Source organism: Mirounga angustirostris, unplaced genomic scaffold, assembly GCF_029215605.1.
Source record: "Mirounga angustirostris isolate CCGP_5_RB_7025 unplaced genomic scaffold, mMirAng1.0.hap1 SCAF_3, whole genome shotgun sequence".
NCBI lineage: Eukaryota > Metazoa > Chordata > Mammalia > Carnivora > Phocidae > Mirounga > Mirounga angustirostris.
The window spans coordinates 10,783,934-10,804,723 of NW_026991711.1; the positions used below are offsets into that span (position 1 = coordinate 10,783,934).

At 44.9% G+C, this 20,790-nt stretch overlaps 1 protein-coding gene and 1 non-coding gene across 3 annotated transcripts in view; both read left to right on the forward strand.

Annotated features, from left to right (window-relative positions):
- TMTC4 (transmembrane O-mannosyltransferase targeting cadherins 4) overlaps positions 1-20,790 on the forward strand; it is a 64,526-nt gene that overhangs the window by 4,250 nt on the left and 39,486 nt on the right. For both annotated transcript variants that reach the window (XR_006789773.3, XM_045869664.3), the window contains exons 2-5: positions 1,551-1,766; positions 6,276-6,391; positions 7,499-7,715; positions 13,637-13,724. Coding sequence is in view for 1 of the 2 variants with exons in the window: in XM_045869664.3 (XP_045725620.1) it covers positions 1,605-1,766; positions 6,276-6,391; positions 7,499-7,715; positions 13,637-13,724 (583 nt within the window). In the remaining variant the exon portion in view is untranslated. The remainder of the gene's footprint in view (positions 1-1,550; positions 1,767-6,275; positions 6,392-7,498; positions 7,716-13,636; positions 13,725-20,790) is intronic.
- LOC123840054 (U6 spliceosomal RNA) lies at positions 6,599-6,705 on the forward strand. The gene has a single exon (XR_006789874.2). It is a non-coding gene; the product is annotated as a U6 spliceosomal RNA (small nuclear RNA).

Here is a 20,790-nt window from a genome sequence, read left to right on the forward strand (position 1 = left end):
GGTGCCCGCCAAAGGGGATCTTGAGAAATAGTTCTGTGCCTGTGTTTTTACCCTTCTTAAAGAAAGTGCTTGTAATCATAGTTACCTCCCCTGAACAGTCATTACAGCCAGGCAGCAGTCCTAAGCACTTCAGGTGGGTATTTTGTTTAATGGCAACTACGTAAGGTAGAACAGTTATCCCCATTGTAGAGGCTAGGAAACTGAGGCCAGAGAGGTTAAGTGACTTGTCCAAGGTAACACAAGATTGGAACCTGAACAGTTTGAGCTAAACAAGATTCTGTAAATCCAAAGAAAGCACCTGTTGAGGGAGTAGCGGGAATAGGGACAGATAAAATGTGATTTGCAGGGTAGTTTGATATTCGGGCAAGTTCCAAGGCAGGAAGCTCTCTTGGGCAGTTCTCACCACTGGAAAGTTCTTATGCTTTGCTGAGTGGCACAGGAAGTAGACTCCAAAAGGGCAGGTGACATGCACAAGGCGCAGAACTAATAAATGGCAAGGCAGAGGGACAACCCGTTCTGACTTTAACATTTTTGCCTGTTGGAAAAAAAAGTTAAAAAATTAAGTGTATTTTTTTTTTTAAAAGATTTTATTTATTTATTTGAGAGAGAGAAGGAGAGACAGAGAGCACGAGAGGGAAGAGGGTCAGAGGGAGAAGCAGACCCCCCGCTGAACAGGGAGCCCGATGCGGGACTCCATCCCGGGACGCCAGGATCATGACCTGAGCCGAAGGCAGTCGCTTAACGGACTGAGCCACCCAGGCGCCCAAGAGTGTATTTTTAACTTGACTCTTTCTTCAACATTGAAGGTTATATCCTTACCTGGACTAGCTTTTCCTCCTCTGCTTTAGGATTCAGCTCGGCCTTTTCTGGACTAAGGTATTGTCCTAAACCAATGAGTCTACAGTGTTCTCTCCTTCCTCTGTGTATGAACCTCTCAGCTGGCCTTTGATCGTGGGCCCTGCCTCATCATCTGTGTTAAAACCGCGCTCTCTGGATTTTCATCTAACTGGCATGAGTGTCTGAGTTTTGAGAGAGACTGTAAGCTCTTTCAGAATCAGGACCATGTTTATACACTAGCTCCCCCGCCGCCCCTCTCTCCCTCCCCCGCTGAAGGCCCCCCCCCCCCCGCACACACACAGTGTGTTAAGACCCAACAAGGAGTATTTATTGATTTCTCTTGATTGGATGAAGCAACATGCTAACTTTTTTTTTTAAACTTTGGTGTAAAGGACTATAAAAACAACTTACCTTATGGGGTTGATATATACAGGATTCCCTGAAATCAGTGTTTCTCAAGATAATCCAGTATCCGAAACCCAAGGGCTTCCAGTTTGGTAGTGGCAGATGGGCCCAGGCGAATTTACATGTGTCCCAGGTGACTCTACTGCCCACAGAAAACCACAACTTAAAAGTTTGTAATGATCACAGCCTGTAAACTCACAGCATAGATGGCTGTCTAGTTCTTACTCACTTAAGGTACACATGCCCACTGCAGAAACATTCCTAACAGCGTGTTGATGAATACTTGTGTCTTGTCATTTTTCTTGTAGATTTCTAACCAGCATAATGCTGGAGCGAGAGACTGGCAGCCAGCAGTTTGCAAAATGGCCGAGCTGGACGCCGATTTGGATCGCATCATTCCGTCTTCTGTTCTTCCCCCTTTCTGGGCTAAGTTAGTGGTGGGATTTGTTTCCCTCGTGTGTTTCGCGCGTAGCTACGATGGAGATTTTGTCTTTGATGACTCTGAAGCTATTATTAACAATAAGGTACTGTATTGTAACTCCTTTTCGGTAAACTTAGGTTAACCATTTGCCTGTTTCTCATTAATAATCGAAGTTTGCATTGAATAATTCTGTGTTAAACTTTGGTTAAGCACTGTTGGGTTTAGATTTCCCACTTCTCAGGTCGCATCTCCTCGACTTAGGGTCCCTTTTATTGCTGGAAGCAGGGTCTCCAGCCCCTGCCTGACCGCAGGCTGTACTCTCCCCACGTCCCCTGTCCGAGGCCCCACGTACTCTCCCACATACCCAGTCTACACGTGTATCAGAGAGACCGTTTCTCTCAGATTACAAGGCAAGGAAGGGTATTGCAAGGCATTGCAGACTAAGTCTTTCAGGTTTTGTGACAAATTTCCAGAATTCTAGGCCACAGCTGTTCTCCCCGCCCCTCCCCCCACCCCAGTATGCATTTGCTACCGTGATGGATGAGTCTGATCACCTGCCAAGAGGTGCGTCCTCAGCAGTAGGCAGCCAGCGAGTTGGCATCTTCTTTGTCCTTTGCTGAGAGCATCAGGACAATCTGCTGGCAGCTGCTGGAGGGTGAGGAGTGTGCTGTCCGTGGAAGCTGCAGTTCCTGCTCATTTCTTGTTTGGAGACTCAAATTTGCTGAGTTTGCAAAATCCCAGCCAGTTTTGCTCACCAGTGGGTGCTATATCGATGCAGGAAAAATGACACTGTCTTTCACTAGCTAGAGATAAGGAAGAAGAAATAGGTGTGGGGGAAGGGAATAAAAAGATTCAAGTGAGCTAAAAGGAAGTCGGAACAAGAAACTTGGATGTAGGGAGAGCCCAGAGGAGAAAGAACTGGGAGATGGCACAGATTAGAGTCTTTGTGACAACCCAGTTACTCAGCAGACACTTTACGCATGTGCCTTAACCAATGAAGAGAACCTGAAGGAATACACGAATCTCTTTCTCTGCGGTAGATGCAACTCTAGCAACTCCTTGCAACACTGTGGTTGAATGCTCTTAAAATTGCTCTTAAAAATGCTCTTAAAAAAAATCCATCAAGGGCGCCTGGGTGGCTCAGTTGGTTAAGCGACTGCCTTCGGCTCAGGTCATGATCCTGGAGTCCCGGGATCGAGTCCCGCATCGGGCTCCCTGCTCGGCGGGGAGTCTGCTTCTCCCTCTGACCCTCCCCCCTCTCATGCTCTCTCTATCTCATTCTCTCTCTCTCAAATAAATAAGTAAAATCTTAAAAAAAAAAAAAATTAAAAAAAAAATCCATCAAGTCATGGATTCTCCTAAATGAGAAAAAAAAAGTCATTTTCATATTGAAAATGTTGAGAAAAATTCACATGTGTTCTGTGGGGTGAGGGCGGGGTGGGAGTGGGGGTGACTTGTGCAGGTATTGAGTTTGTAACATATTACCTGTACTTGATTTTCTCTATTTTGAGGACACAGACTACAGCATCCTTGATGTTTGTTATGAATCCAGGTTCTTCCCTTGCCATTTTCCTCAGGTTCACCCCGAAGTTACGCAGCGTTCTTTTTTGAATCATGCTTAAAAGCAAGAGTTGTTAAGTTTGTAGCTCCCAGCAAGTACGTCCCATTGGTGGTTTCATCGCTCCAGAGTTGCTTTTCGAACGAAAATATGAGAATGTGACTTAATTTTAAAGCCCATTCTTCATTTCTTTGAGAGCTTCTTGGATCTTCTACTTTGACAAAGTGGAGGAGAGACGGTGTTAACTTAGAACGTATGTTGAAGGGCTCTGATGAACAAGGCAGGGGAAGGCACGAGCTCTGTTGTACTTGGGATGCCCTGGTATGCAGTGAGAATGCTTCCTTCTGTGTGCGGTAAGGCAGATGAAGCCATTTTGTGGCTCTGCTGCACATTGTCTTGGCAGGGTTTTCTAGAACATCACACTGTGCCCCTTTGTTAACTTGCTAGCCCTCCTTTTTTCCTTTCCTGTCTAATGAAAGGCTCTGCTCTGTTCGTTGGCACGGTGCCCACAGTAATGTGAAACAGGCTGTTCCTGGGTTTTATTGGTGTTGAAGACTGTTTTCCAGATGCTTCCTTGTAGTGTTGAGTTGCCTTTTTTCATTGAGATGATGATTTTCTTTGAGACAGTGGAGTTAGCAGGAATTTCAGGCACATGTCTTTTCCATAAATCATTATGAGGAAAAATTGACCTTTCTTCCTGTAGTGCACCCTGCTGTGTGTAGGCTACACCTAATCAAATATTTAGAGCTTTGTTGGTGTTCATTTTCTGCTCAAATGGAGGGAAAGAGCATCCGCCCAGCTCCTTCACAAGTGAAGAGGTACTTCTGGGACAATGCAAAAGAAAAGGGACTTCCAGTTTTGTAACTGAGCCAACCAAATTAGTGGGTGGTTTCCGAGACCTTCATGAAATCTCGAACTGACTCTTAGAAAAGGGGTCAGTATGCTTAAGGACTCTGAAGCTGATACACAATGGAAGGGAAATTCACCCTCCAAGTGGGTATCAGGTGACCAGCTTTGCCTCTATCACCCATCCTCAAGCCTTGCCCTTTGAGTCAGTAAGGACTGAAGTCGTGATACTTCCTGACCTCCCCCCAGGTGCTGTAGACCCTGGTTGCTCTTCTGGGCTGGCCATATTGGATGCATTTCTGCTTGAGGCTTTGCCCATCTTGGTTGTTAGAAGCTGCCGAGACTGTCCAGGTTGGATGCAGACTCCACCTGTTGGAGGCAGGAGCTAGTCACACAAAGAGGACAGGATCTGGAGGCAGCTGGGCACCTGATACTGTCTAGTGGTGTGATCTGTGGGTGTGCTTCTGGCTATGGCGCCCCAAACTGGGAGCCCACCTGGGAGTCCGTGAGCCTTGCCATCGTCTTTAAAGCAGTCCTTTTTTGTTTATGTTAATCAGAGTTGATTCTGGTTCCTGCTACGAAGAGTCTTGACTGATACACTGTGTGGTGCATAGCATGTCATAATTGCTAGTCTCTAAAATGTCCCTGTTTCGTTACGCTTTAAAGAGAAAATCAACATTCACTTTCGTTGCTTACTCTATGGTGCCTTGTCTGCCTCTTCTTGTTAGACACAGTTTAAGCAATTTAGTCTTACATTTTTTAAAGATTTTATTTATTTATTTATTTATTTATTTATTTATTTATTTATTTATTTTTATTTATTTATTTGAGAGAAAGGGAGAGAGCATGAGTGGGGGGAGGAGCAGAGGGAGAGGAACAAGCAGACTCCACTCTGAGCACAGAGCCCAACACGGGGCTCGATCTCACGACCTGGCGATCATGACCTGAGCCAAAATCAAGAGTCAGACACTTAGCTGACTAGCCACCCAGGCACCCCTAATTTTACATTTAAATGTTTTTTAAAAAGATGCATTTTTAAGCATCTGTAGTATAGAACCAAATTAAATTACCTTAATAGTAAGATAGGTATCATTTTTTAATATTTAATGATTTTTATCTTTAAAAATTACATGGGGGGGCACATGGGTGGTTCAGTTAGTTGGGCATCTGCCTTCAACTCGGGTCATGATCTCAGGGTCCTGGGATTGAGCCCCACATCAGGCTCCCTGCTCAGTGGAGAGCCTGCTTCTCTCTCTCCCTCTGCTTCTCCTCCTGCTTGTGTGCTTGCTCTCTGTCTCTCAAAGAAATAAAATCTTAACAAAAAATAAATAAATATAAATTTAAAAAAAATTATGTGGAAGTTGTTTTTTCTTTAACATTTCTGTTTAGCTCATGATCAAAAATAAACAATATATGTTTGTTCACTCATGTTTTAACTGGGATATTTTAGGGAAATTATCTTATGAATATGAAAGAGCTATGTGATCCATTAGTTCATTCAACGTAGATTAAGTACCTTCTGTATACTCCCCACCTACACGATGTGGCCCGGGCCTCCTTGACCCTCAGTCCTGTGGGGCAGACAGATGGGAGTTAGAGATTATAAACCGCCGGTGTGCTGGGCACTGTAAGGACAGGTGCGAGATGCTGGGAGACCCACGGGAAGGGAATTATATCAGCTAAGGAAGGTCACAGCTGGCTGGCTGAGATGTGAGTGGCGGGAGGAACTGGGCTGTGAAGAGCTGAGGGGTAACCGGTGGACACCTATGCGTGCCAAGCCTTTGGGATGGGTGGCAGCAGGTGCTGAGTGGGGTTAGGACAAAGGTCAGAGTCTGAGGGAGATGAACAGGCAGAGCTCTGCAGGAGCCCGAGCACCCTGGGCTGGGGCACCCACATCAGGACGTAGGTTCTGTCCTGGGGGAGGAGGGTAGCTATTGTAGTGTTTTAAGCAGGGTAGGGCGGGTGACCCAATTTGCGTTTTGGAGAGATCAGCCTGGAGAACATGTCACAGGGCGCGGTGGATCCGCTGGGAGGCCTGGCGGTATCCTAGGGGGAGAGATGATGATGGTTTGGGCCAGGACTGGTGGGAGGGACGGAGCAGAGGGGAATGCACAGCTCCAAGGAAGAGCTTGCCGGGAGCGCTGAGACGCGGGATGGGGGAGGGGAGGGACTCCTTTGTTCAGAATGCCTTCTGCTGCGTTCCTGCAGGACCTCCGAGCAGAGACGCCCCTCGGGGACCTGTGGCATCATGACTTCTGGGGCAGTAGGCTGAGCAGCAATACCAGCCACAAGTCCTACCGCCCTCTGACCGTCCTCACTTTCAGGTAGGTGATGGCGCAAGCTGTGTGGATGCTGTACCAAGTTCAATGTGATAAGCCTCCCGGTGGGGGTGGGGGGGAGTCGAGCCAGGGGATCCTGGGGGAAAATATGGTCTCACTCATATGGGTCTCCAAGAAGCACGTGCTAATCCCAGCTGTTAGGAATAGGTCACAGGAAGATGGAGAGAATGTGCATGAGGAAACCTGACTCCAGGGCTGGCTTTGCCGGTTCGGATCCTGAAAGTGGAAGGATACAGAGAAGATGAGCATTGGTCCCTGTGCAGGATGACCTGCACATTAGTGAAACGTTCCATATTTTGCACATTTCTTGGAGGTTGGGCTTTTGCTGGTTAACACTGGAGAAAAAGTGTGAGTCAAGGCAGCCTGCGGCATCTAATGAAATTGTGGGGTTTTTTCCGCTACGAAAATAATAAGGTAAAAATCTTCCTACTGTTACCAAGTCAATGTGCAGAAACAAAATTAAGCTAAAAACACTCTCAGCCTCCCCCTCCCCCCCATTTGCGTTAGGTAGATTTATTCACCTCACCAAAATTCCCACTCGTAGCTGTTTCTCAGGTGCACTAAACACGTGTGTACAGATCTCTCCGAAGCAGAGAAATGATGAATTAGAACGGCTGGGGAGTGAGCGGCAGTCAGGAATAAGAATCCCTGACCGTGAGAATGTGTTTTGTTGGGATGGAAGGCTGATGGACGAACTATTAAGGAGTGCTTTTGTTTTTTGGATAAGCAAGTTACGGGACTATCTTAAACCCAGGTCCCTATGGGGAGCCAGGAGGAATGTGTGCTATATTATATTACCTTGGCCTTTTTAGCGCTTAAAAATCTGTCCGGTTTTCCTTTTGCTTTTCCTCTCCACATTATCTCCCACTCCTCTGAGATGCTCTTCTCCATTTTTCCCCCTGCAGTTAATTATATGCTCTCACCCTTTCTTCAACCTTCCTCGCTTGATAGGCATTATTTATCTTGCTGTCACTTTCGGCAAACCTCCTCTTCTACCCGGAATACTATTACTCACCAGCGTTTTCCTTCAGATGGTTTGCATTTCCTATTGCACGCTTCTGCGCATCTGGTATGAACCCCCTTCACTTACAGGATTAACTACTATTTGTGTGGAGGCTTCCACCCCATGAGTTTCCACGTGATCAACATCCTCCTGCACGGTGGCATCTCTGTCCTCATGGTGGATGTCTTCTCCGTACTGTTGGGCGGCCTGCAGTACACGAGTAGAGGCCGGAGGTTGAACCTGGCCCCCAGATCGTCCCTGCTGGCCGCTCTGCTATTCGCCACGCATCCGGTGCACACGGAGTGTGTAAGTAGTGTCCGTCCGTCCGTCCGTCCGTCCGTGGCGTCTGTCCTTGCATGAGGACAAGGAGCCTGTCATATGTTGGCTCGTTCCCTAAAACAGGCTTCCCTCGAATAGTCTTATCGCAGTAGAAAGGATACGGTGCCACACCCTGCCAGACACTTGAAACAATTATTTGCGGATCCAACAGGTCTCTCTTATGAAAAATGCCGAGTCCCCGGGGGGGGGGGGGGTGAAGACTTTGTCGTCACCGTATGATATGGTCTCTGGTGATACTTTCTGTTTCCCTTATATGGCCACACTGGAAAGGGCAGATGGTGAATATTGCCTGGTTTGGGGGCCTAAAGGCCAGAAGCGAGGAACTTGTCTTCTGCAAAGGGTCGGACGTCATTTTCCTACGTTCGCTGAGAGCTGTCTAAGGGTAGAACTTAAAATCTCACACTGAGGAGAGGCCGGCACACTTTGGCTTGCCCTGGGAAGGTGTGGTTCCCACTCCGTGCTGGGGATTGGTCAGGACCTCTCCCACCTTCCTTCTCTTCTTCGCCACCTGCATTCTTCTCCTACCCTTGGAAGACTCGTCCCAGGTGGCCCAGGTGATGGGGCAGAGGGTCCTAACCTTACTGTCCTGTGGGCCACGCCTTTATTCTGTTGAGCTGCTGCTGAATATATTTGGTACACACTGTGTTGGGATTTAACTAGGTGTGTGGGGATTTCAAGAACCACCCAATCCCCACTACCATGGAACCCTTTGAAAATGAAAGTCGCATGTTTGCTGAGGTGAAAGATTTGATTTTAGCCATTCATTCTGTGAGCATGAAGTACCTAGTATAAAATACTACATGGTCCTTATTACTTCTCCGCAACGGATTTCTGCATTTCATGCGTATTTAAATCCCCACGTTTAACCAAATGTATTGAGCGTCTTGAAGTGAGTTTCAAAATATTGAACAGAATTTCTCCCTTTAGCGTCTGCTTTTGTTAAACTCTGTTCTTCGGTATGAAGGGGATTGTAGAGCTGTTACCACAACCTTCTCCTAGTATTTTATCACTTTAAAGCCTTTAAAAAAAAAAAAATTCTCATAATGTTTTACTTTAGCAAATTCGGAGGACTGACAATCTGGAAACTGTTGTAAGAGATTTGTCATAGACTATTTATATGTAACTGTGAGCAACTTAGAATTTGCTTCCATCTGAGCCCTCCTATGGCTTAAGTATTTGTTGGGACCCAGAAATAGTGTACACGTTGATCAGAAATAGGGAATTTCTGGCAAAAGTACAGATTTACAGTTTGGGTCCTCATCTAATTTAGTGGGATCTTAAAGCAAAATGAAATATTTGAATTAGTAATCAAAGGAATTTTTCTAAAATTCTGATTTTAAACGTTGAGAAGTTAGTTTACAGAAAAGTTTGAAATGCCAGCAAGTCCAAGTGGATGCACACACACAGGCATACACCCATGCCCCAGTAAATGCAATCTGGGAAAATGTTACCCCGAAAATTCTACACTCGAGGTATTTAAAAAGAAGCCAAGGAAGATCTGGCTGTAGGAGAGAAGGGGATATTTGAGAAAAATCTCTTCATCTCCCCCACCCCTCCATTCCATCAAAGTCATTAAAACTCAGATTGCAAGAAAAAATTATGAGTCGTTAAAATTAGCATTTTTTTTTTTGAGATTTTATTTATTCATTGGAGAGAGAGAGAGTGCATGAGCAGGTGAAGAGGGAGAAGCAGACTCTCCACTGAGTGGGGAGCCCAACACGGGGGCTCGATCCTAGGACCCTGAGATCATAACCTGAGCCGAAGGCAGATGCTTAGCTGATCAAGCCACCTAAGTACCCCCAAATTAGCATTCTTAAAGCAAATGATTTGTATGTTCATCCTTCATTGTTCTGGCAAATAGGGAGTATTCAGTTTCCTCCTATCTACACCCGCCCTGTTATCCCCCATTCTACATTTAACCCAGCTTTAAAAATAAGCAGAAAGCAGGACCCAAGGAGCTAGGTGGAAGGAGAGCCCTTGGAAGCCCCCAGCCCAGTGCTGGGGAAGTAGCCCTGGGCTGTGGACTCTGGACCAGGGCCCTGCATGACGGCCCTTGGCACAGTGCCCCCAAACTGAACAGTGATCTAGAATGAGGACTGGGGGTTGGGTGGTTATTGTGCTTCTCTTTACATTTATTAAGGGAAAGCAGTGGCAGTGTGGGCCCCTGCAGGTTTTAGTAATATAAATTTCTTTGTATTAAATTTGTGTGTTTTGTGTCTTTACACCTTCTTGATGTTAGCATTGAGAATGTGTTTGTCCACTGCAAATAAGAACCTGAATTTCCCAGTCTTCCAGGGTGACCAGCCACGCACTTTGCCCATTATTAAGGAGGTTCTGGGACATGGGACTTTCCACTTTAAGACTGGGACAGTCCCAGGCAAACCATGGTGCATTGTTCAGTCTTCCCCCCTCCCGGTCCCCAGTGGGTAAGGCAGGGATATGTTAAAATTAATAAAATGATTCTTCATGTGGGTAACGAAATAATTGTAATTGGTGTTTTTACTTTTCAGCTGATATGGATGTCTCTCATTTTCAAGTATACCACCCAAACCACTCTGGGATATTTGTAGGCATATAAGGCCAGGCATTAGGGGAGGGAGGAAAGTTAAAGGAGAGGGTTGCCTAGCCCCTTGTCTGTGGCCATCAGGATGGAGACCCCAAGGACACCAGTGCCACCCTTTTCCTTTTCCTCAGAGTATTGGTAAGGTTTTCAAGTTGCCTGGATTTAGTATCAAAGAGGGAAACTCAGGCCTCCTTAGGAGTTCTGTCTGTGCACAAACCCAGAGTTTAATACTGAAGGTATTAGGTAGGGAAGATTCCCCCTTTCCCTTCCTCTAATTCCTTTTTAACAACCCCTATGCAATTTGTTCCTAGTGGGGAAACAACACTACCTGCTCTATAGATTTGAGGGAATTTTCTCTAGAAAACCCCAATATGAGTGTTAACGGTTACCTCTGTAGGAGTGAAAACATTTTCCCTTCTTCCCTCCTAGGTTCTTTGGCTGGCCTCATAATTAAATCGACATAAGATAGGTTAATGGGAGAAAAGTTTAATTTCTGGAGCCCCATAAAATGTACTGGAGCCCCCATAAAAATATGAGATTCAAAGAAGTGTCCAAAGCAGGAAGGATTTCTAAATTTGTGAAGAAATGGCATGACAAAGGGGTTTGCACTTGGGGTAGTGAATTAATGAAGTAACAAGGGTTGTTTATGCATCCTTCTCGGGCCCTAAACTCCCTACTTCTGGATGCCTTCTAGCCTGCTAATAGAGGGAGGGTGCTTTTCATAGGAGAGATTTATTTCCTGCTTTCAGGGGGACAAAGGACGGTCAGATCGTCCTTCTGAGAAACTGGCTATTTCTCAAGTACCTTTAATTCAAAATAATCAATATGCCAAAGTGGCATATCTGAGGATGGCAGAGTCTGCTCCCTTTCATTTGTAAGAAAAAGAGAATAGCCTACAAAGGCTGTTATAAAGACCTTTGCCTAGAAATACATACTATGCAAATATCAGAAAAGAAAAATAAAATCTCTCTATAGTCTTGCCCATTCCCCAAACAAGTGGACTCAGTGCTTCCTTGGATAGCCCTTAAAAATGTTTTCTCTGTGAAGTCTGTCTTTAATCACAATGTCAAAAATTCTTTGTAAGGACTAAATCTCTTTTTACTTTAAAACGCCTGCCATACTTTTTAAAATCTGTTTTTCTTTATGTCGGATAACGTCATGTACAATTGCTTAAGCACTTGGGAGTATTTTCACCAACTAGCCAAAGAATGTTTGTTTAAAAATAAGCTTATCATGGGGGCACCTGGGTGACTCAAGTCAGTTGAATGTTTGACACTTGGTTTCGGCTCAGGTCGTGATCTCAGGGCCATGAGATCAAGCCCCACGTTGGGCTCTGTGCTCAGTGTGGAGTCTGCTTGAGATTCTCTCTCCCTCTCCCTCTGATCTTCACCCCCCCCCCACACACACATGCACGCACATGCATGCTCTGTCTCTCTCTAAAATAAATAAATATACATTTAAAAAAATAAGTTTATCATGTTTAACCTTCATTTTAGTGCAGGTCTTTAAATGTACCTTAGCTATCTAGATAACAGGTGGTTAAGGCTGGTTGTTTTGGCCTCATCCCTGGTATTTATCCAAACACTTCCCTGCCCTCACTCATTTCAGTAAACCTTGTTTTCCGACCCGTTACCACCCCACCCCCTGCTTCTCCTGAGCCCCTTGCTTTAGGGACCCCTTTGGATAAGCTTCTCTGCATGGGTTTGGATTACTTTCTGTTCTGTGAGGCTTTGGGATTCAGGGCCATCCTCGGGCGCTGTAGATAGGTGCAGATGGAAGATGCCCCTCCCTTCCCTCTCGGTGTCCTGGCTTTGTCACTCACCACAGTGCCCTCACCACAACACCTGCCTCTCGCCCTGAGCTCCGGCGCCTTTGTCCATTCCTTTCTGCCCCCGCTGCTTACAGAAGCACGCATCAGGATTCTTGTGGGGAACTAACAGTGAGCCCGCACCTACTGCGTGCCAGGCGCACCTACTGCGTGCCAGGCACTGTTCAGTTTACCTGCAGCCCCGATTTTCCCAGGTCCCTGACTGAGTGAGGTGCAGGCTGGAGTATTCAAGAACTCTCATTACGTGGTTCCTGCACTCATGAAGTCATTGTACTGCTTAACCCTCTGGCATATTGGCATGCTTGTTCCAGATCCGTTGAACCTTTGTTTGTCCTTAGCTTCCTTCTTGGGAGGGTTTTCCCTGTGGGTTGGATTCATCAGCTCCTTCAGTCTTAACAATCGTGTGACACCTTGCATTGCCACGCGCACTGCTGTCAGAAATGAAAGATCAAAATGGATAATCACCTCCAGCATTTTATATCTAGCCAGGGTAGTGGGAAATTACTGCTCAAAGGCATTCTTTTTAGCCATTGCTTGTCCACATAGTTGGGAATCAAATGTAAACATAGTAATTTCACGTCAATTGTTTATTCTCTTACCTCCATTTATAGCTTAGTCTTTATTCTGTCCCACATTTCATAGTCCCCATCCTTTAAGAAAAGATAAACTTACCAGCTATTGGAGTAATACCTAGAGAATCCCAGTAAAGCTTTGGTATGTGTCACCTCCAAGTGCTGGTTAGCCAAATGTGCTACATAAGCCAGACCCACACTCCCGAGTGGAGTTTTCTGTCTTTCTCTGCCAGGAGATGTGTAGAGAACGGTTATTGGGTGTGATGTGAGACACAAATTTTACATTGCTTTGTTATCACTAAGGTAGAGAAGGAGAGGGCAGTCACGGCGGAAAGAAATGGTAGACGTTTTCTTCTGTCTTCGTCTTCCTTCTCAATCACGTTCGAAGCATTCTGCTTTCCAGGTTAACCCCCCCGAACCGGTTTTGGTCTTGAAGGGAGGAGCAGTGGCAGAGGTAGCTTTGCATGATTGTTCCTCTACCTTTTTCTGTTTGCCTGATGACGTTTCACACTTACTTCCCACCTCTCCTCCATGTCTCCAATCAAATTTTGTTTACTAAATATTCTGCCCTTTGAGCTGATAACATTTTCCGTTGAAAATCCACTTGAGGGCTATCAGCAGCGTGGGTGTCTGGGCTGTAGGGTGCAGGGTGCTGTGATGGGGCTCCTGCTCCCAGAACAGCCAGCGGTACGATCCTGCCCATCCCGATCTCTCGGAAGCAACTAGCTCGAGTCTTAGTCCAAAGAGGGAAAAGAAAACCCTATTGTAAGATAAGACCACAGGACTGTTGCACAGTCATTTTAATAGATGACAGAATCTAGTAAGGTTTTTGCCTTTCATTTCTAAGAAATTTTTTATGTTTCCTAAGTTTAGGATTTTTTTAACTTTTTTTTTTATGTAAATCTTTTTTTCTTCTTCTTTCAAGGTTGCTGGTGTTGTCGGCCGCGCAGACCTCCTTGGGGCCCTGTTCTTTCTGTTATCTTTCCTTGGCTACTGTAAAGCATTTAGAGAAAGTAAGCATGATGTTTGCCTTCTTAATTTTGAGATGGGAAATTATCGGTTTATATAATTTTATCATTTTGAGAGAATGTGGGCCAAAAGGTCTCTCTTCAGCTACGTGTTTACTCCGTTGCGTTTTTAATAATACAAAGTTCATACGTTAGCATTCACACGGGAGCCTTCTAGGGTGGTGAAACCAAGAGTTTCTGCTGTTCCCTAAAGCAGCTGTGATTGATTTTTGTCATTTTATTTGCAGTAAAATTGCAGGGGAAGAACACTTTTGTTTATTCTTTATTAAAACCTCTCTGGGAGAAAAATAGAAAAAGTCTAAAATGAATGAATAGCTGTGGATATGGACCTGGATTATGAAATTCTTGGTTTTGTCATTGGTATTAATACGTACAAAGAAAGTCCTTGTTGCTGGAGTTGAAATGGCTCATTGAGTGTGTGTGTTGGGGTGGGGGGGGCGTGGAGGAATGGCTTGGGGTGACACAGCAGGTGCATTGACCAAGATGCTGCAGAATCCCTGTCTGACTCTGCTCAGTGTATGGATTCCAGTCATCCCCAAGTCAAGTCGGACCTTCCCAATTGCTTTATCGTAGACACTGGATGTGATGAATCCAGCTTATGTACCTGTCATGCCTACAAGCTCCAGCAAAAGTTCTACACTCAGTTTCTGTTACCTGGAGAAGTCGGAAGTGTATGGATTGTAGAACGCTCCTTGTATCTCACAGTTAACGGTTTCTGTTTGGGGGAAGGGGACAAGAGGGAAGGTGAGCGGGATGATTTCCTCTGGAATGTTGGAGTGGAGCCTTTTAAGCAGGAGCGCACGTGGACCTTGGCCTGCTTGAGGCTTTTCCACAGAGTTTCTCAAAGCTCAGGTGTGGTCCAGGCTGCCAGGCCTTTCGTATTAGTGTCATATACTAATACTTGTACTTTGGTTTCTCCCGTGAATTTATCTCTTATTGATAATGAAGAGCAGAGCCCTCATTCAGAATTTTGTGCGCTGGGGCTGGTGAAATGGAAGTGTCAGGGTTACTAAATGAAGGGACCCAGGAGCCAAATCCAGCCTGCTATCCCTTCTCATGTGGCCCGCAAGCTAAGAATGAGTTGTTTTTTCCAAGTACGCATTGAGCTATCTAATTTATCTAAACTATCTAATTTAACGGTCACTGCGGCAAATTTTAACAGTGATTTTTACATATTTTTTTACCACTGCAAAAATGGTGCAGTTTCTTTTTTTCCATAATTAAACTTCCACAACACCTCGCCACCACGAGTATTCAAAAGAATTTTTGTTTAAAAATCACATTTTATAGATCTTAAACTCGTCTTCAGCATTTAGCTCAAAGGTCTCACTGTCCTCAAAAAATCGTTCTCCTGCTAAACTCATCAGCTGAAAGTTTCTATCCCGATAGTGAAAAGACGGTCTTTGCTGGCCCATGGTAATTCATTTCTCATTTGGCTGAACGCAGCCAGCGGAAGGCTCAGACTGGTGGGGGAGGGAGGAGGGATGCGAGGACTAATTTTCCCCAGCATGAGAAGGCACCTGAAGCTTGATGGGAGAGCGGACCTGGAGAGGCTTGAGGGAAGGGTCCAGGCTCTGTATCCGGTCAGAGTCCGTGCTGGAAGAAGAGGAGGAGGAATGCTTGTCATGCTTGTGGTGCTGGTGCATCTTTTTATGAGCTTTCTTCATTTTCTTCCCCATTTTCTTGTCCATCACCATTCCTGGTCCTACGAGGCCATGTGCCGAGGGATTCACAGGGAGCATGTCCGGAGTAGGTGCTGCGTGAGGACCATGGGGTTGGCATCCTGGATACCCTCGTTGTGGCACCAGAGGAGGGGGCGCACCCGGGGTCAGGGGAGCTGGATTCCCCTGGGGAGCCACTGGGAGAGTTGAAAGAAGCCTGGAGGACAGGCGGGATTGGCAGGCGGTGGATGGGCAGGATGGGGGCCTCCGGGCATCGGGCCCTGGCTGCCCGGCATGGGGATGCCACACGTAACAGTGTTCCGGCTGCCTGCACTTGACTCGTCCTCAGCTCTCTGCTTTTTACACTTTTAAATGGTTGGGAAATAAAAAACGATAATAACCTTTTGTGACATATAAAAAGTCACATGAAATTCAGATTCCAGTGTCCTTATATAAAGTTTTATTGAAAGAGGCACACCCATGTATTTTCATTTTGTCTGGCCGCTTCAGCCTTACAATGGCAGAGTTTCTCAGCGTCCCTACAGACCAGCTGGCCTCAAAGCCTGGGACACTTCCTGCCTGGTCCTTTGCAAAGTTTGCCCTGCTCTGAGACAGGTGATTCCCACGGTAGCTGTCACCATCTGAGTGGATCCAAAAGTTTTTTAGTAATGATTAACAGAGGTTTCCAGCAGTTTTTATTTAGGAACATAGATGACTTTGCTGTTAATATAATAGCTGCCATTTCTTGACCGTCTATGGGCACTTGTATATATATGTATATATATTTTTTCCCATTTAATTATGTAACAATCTTTAAAGTAGGTGGAATTACTTTCCCATTTTTCCAGATGTTGCAGTAACTTTGTTGGGGGTCACATAGCTCTTTATGGCAGAACTGGGTTCCCACTGGAGTCTAACTCACTGGAGTCTAACTCACTTCAAAGCCAAGGCCAGCTGCCTTGTGCTCATCTGCTTCCCTGTACTCATTGGACCGATGAGGCCAAGTTTATCAAAACCATCATGAAAAATAACCGGGGGTGGGGGGCGGGCACTGAGTGGCTCAGTCGGTTGAACATCCGACTCTTGATTTCGGCTCAGGTCATGATCTCAGGGTCGTGAGATGGAGCCTCGTGTTGGGCTCCACCCTCAGCCAGAGTCTGCTTGGAATTCTCTCTCTCCATCTCCCTCTGCCCCTCCCCAAACCCCCTCCCCGCATGCACTCTCTCTCCCTCTTAAATAAACAAACAAACAAACAAACCAGGAGGCACGTTCAATTCTGTTAACAAATTGTTAAAATATTAGGCATGATAATGGCATCACAGGTATGTTTTAAAAAACAATCCTTTTCTTTTAGAAACACATGCTGAAATATTTATGGATGAAACAGTATAATGTCTGGGATTTACTTCAAAATACTCTGAGAGGAGGCAGGAAGCATGTTGTCAGATTAGCCAGAAGTCAATAATTATTTAAGCTAAGTTAGGGGACATAAAGTCACTAGAGCCATATCTCCACTTTTGTATGCTTTTGTTTTTTAGAAGAGTTGGTTTGTTTTTTTCTTTTAAAGGCCAGGTGAGTTACCAGATTAAGAATCAACAGATTTTGATGACATGCTTTTTTAATCTTTAAAACATTGGGTTTATCTCAGACAACTAGATGATATATTCCTTAGAATTTTTTTCCTCCCAACATTACATGAAACAAGTGAATAGTTAATGACTTAATATTTTTCTTAGGGAAGTGGGAGGGAAAATTTAACACCAAACTATAATAATATAATTTGACAATTAAACATGAAAAGCTCAAAATATTAGAATAGGCAACTAGAATAAATTTACAGAATTTTTGAGACAAAAGAATGCAGTTGATATATAAATAATAAGCCAGACAGTAACTGTGAACTCATTTCCCAATTTTTAAAAAAGACACCTTTTCTAAAATTAAAACAGTTGAAAGACTCTGCTTCCTGCCCCTCCCCTACCGCCTCCTCTCCAGCCCTTTGCCCACGTGGGACCATCCCTGAGGCCTGGGGCTCTGCCTCTCCCCAGGTCTCTGTAGGTTTGGAAGACAACCATTTAGAAGGTTGAACGGCATCTCCTTCGTTTTATCTCCCTCCCTACGACTCCTAGGTGGTGTCGCTCCCCACGGTAAATGTTGGCAAGGCCGCTTCACCACACTGTCCGCTCTCAGGATTCTGAAAGAGTTTCTAACACAGTCTGCCTTTCAAGAAGTGCCATCCTAAGGTGAAAATGCACAGCGACCAGATTCCTCTCTTGTGACTTTTTAATGTCCTGGATACCAGTGGGAGTTCCCTAGCAGATGTGAAAAGCAAAGCATTAGTTCTATTATTTAAACCCCAATAGACTTTTTCCCCTTATTTTTATTGTGGTAGAATAGACGTAACATACAAGTGACCATTTTAACCATTTTTCATGTACCAGTTGAGCACACTAAATACATTCCCCTTGTTCTGTAACCATCACCACTGTCCATGTCCAGAACTTGTTCATCTTGCAAAACTGAACTCTGCACCCATTAAACAGTAACTCCCCATCCCCGCCTTCCTTAGCCCCTGGCGACCACCATTCTGCTCTCTGTCCATGAATTTAACTGTTCTAGGTACGTCATGTAAGTGGAATCATACAACATTTGTCCTTTTGTGTCCGGCTTATTTTGCTGAGCATAACATCCTCAAGGTTCTCTATGCTGGAGCGTGTGTGTCAGCGTATCTTTCAAGGCTGAATACTTCCATTGTATGTATATACCACATCTCATTTGTCTGTTTATCTGTCGGTGGGCATTTGGGTTGTTTCTACCATTTGGCTACTGTGAATACTGCTTTGAACATTGGTGTACCCAACAGACTTCCTTTTAACCCTTACTTTTATTCTACAAAAAGATTTAGGCAGGGTTGTAAACTCTTCTAGTTTGGATGTTCTAGGTATTTATAGTTATATACCTTGAACATCCATGGAGAAACTATCCATAGTTTCCAGGGGCGGGTTGGGGAGGACCTGTGAGATTGTTCACTCACGGTCCCTCCTCATCCCATCCTGTACAGGCTGAACGTGGGGCAGATTGTCTCGGAGCATCTGTTCTCTCAAACCAACGGCGCTGCTAAGACACAGCCAAAGGGTGACCCCAGTGGCCCCAGACTGTACCAGGCTCACTCAGAACTTGGTTACACCCAACCGCTCTGCACCCCCTTTTGTTACCATTATTTTATCATACTGAGATAAAACCACTAGTTTTCTTGTGACTCCCCGTGTTTCTGATACAGCAGAGAGGTTGGGGACAGCTGAATAGAACAGCTTCCAGTACAGAGAATATTGGTGGTAACTTTGCTTCCTGATACTGAAAGCTAACTTAGCAATAAGCCATGTCCAGCTCTTCCTGGGGCTGAGACCTCCCTACCTATCATGATCATAAAATTCCTGAGGACACATGGCGCCAGGGATTTGGTGGGGGAAGGTGGTGGGGGAGGAGTGCACCTGCCGCAGCCTCAAAGCACATCGTGTGGCTTTTCCGTAAGACTGGATCCCAGTGGGAGTGGGAGAGGGGGTCCATTTACTGCTCACTCCCTTGCTCATTTCAGACGGTGGTACTACATGTTCTTCAGGTGGCAAATCTGAATTTGCAATTACAGAAGGTAATTTATCAGTCATATTTTTCCTAAGGAAAATTAAAAATTAAATCTGTTGGCCTTTCCCAAAGATGACTCTAAAGTTTCATGAAGAATCATTTTATTAATTTTAACATATCCCTGCCTTAAAGAATCTATTCCTTATTCTGAGTGCATGTCAAAGACATCAGAAGTGTTTTTTGAAGAAAATCTAAATGTTGATAGATTCAACATGTGGGACACATAATTTAGGAGATAGACTAAAACTTCTCACTACTTCTAAAGATTACTTTGGTGAAATAATGAAAAAACTATCAGGAGACTAAAAGTTCTTCCGTCAACTGAACTGATACATTTATTAGCCTCCTTTAATGTGGAGTATTCTCGCAGAATGGAACAAAACTTAAAGACATGACATATTCTTTTCTTGGTTCCTTTAGCATTGGTCATTTTTTTTAAGATTATTTATACGTTTGAGGGGCACCTGGGTGGCTCAGTCATTAAGCATCTGCCTGCTTGTGTTCCCTCTCTCACTGTCTCTCTCTCTGTCAAATAAATACATTTAAAACAAAAGATTATTGATACGTTTGAGAGAGCGCGCACACGAGCGGAGCTAGAGGGAGAAGCAGGCTCCCCGCTGAGCAGGGAGCCCAGTGTGGGGCTCGATCCCAGGACCCTGGGATCATGACCTGAGCCAAAGGCAGTCGCTTAACAACTGAGCCACCCAGGTGCCATTTTCACATTTTTTTTTTTTTAAAAGACTTTATTTATTTGACAGAGACCGCGAGAGCAGGAATACAAGCAGGGGCAGTGGGAGAGGGAGAAGCAGGCTCCCCACAGAGCAGGGAGCCCAATGTGGGGCTCGATCCCAGGACCCTGGGATCATGACCCGAGCCGAAGGCAGATGCTTAACCGGCTGAGCCCTCCAGGTGCCCCAATACTGACCTTTTTATTTCACAATGTACATATTTTGATATATGCATCTGTTTTGAATTCATTTGTAAGTTACAAAATTATTTCTGAGAGCCATCTTTACAGAAGATACATTTTTTAATAAAGCCTTTGGAAACTGATACCAAAGGTAAAAGTGCTCTAATGTGTGATGACTTTTCAACAAATACATTGATTCTTGAGAAACTGGTGCAGTATATTCCAGTCCTAATGGAAATATGTTAACTGTAGTAGCAATATGACCTTTCTTTTTCGGTCTACTAGCATTCTTTTGACGTTTATATATTTGCTTTAAAATGGGAAAGAGATTGTTGGGCCTTTAATGCGATGTGTGTAAATGTTTTCCAGAAAATTAACCTGGAAATTTAATGTTTGCACACAGATAGCGGTGGTAGATGTGACTTCTACGGAGAGAATATGAATAGATTGGGGCACCTGGGTGGCTCAGTCGTTAAACCTCTGCCTTCGGCTCAGGTCATGATCCCAGGGTCCTGGGATCGAGCCCCACATCAGGTTCCCTGCTCGGTGGGAGGCCTGCTTCTCCCTCTCCTACTCCCCCTGCTTATGTTCCCTTTCTCACTGTGTCTCTCTGTCAAATAAATGAATAAAATCTAAAAAAAATATATATGAATAGATTTTCATTAGGTTGAAGTTACTTAGAACAGAAGACAAATGGACCAATTAGGAGGTCTTTGAAAAAGTGTTGACCTCTTATCTACAGCACCCCCCCCCCACACACACCTTCCCAGGATCTGTTTTCCTGTTCACTTGAACCCCCCCACCTTCAGGAAAAGGAAAGAGTAGATTAAAATGAAGC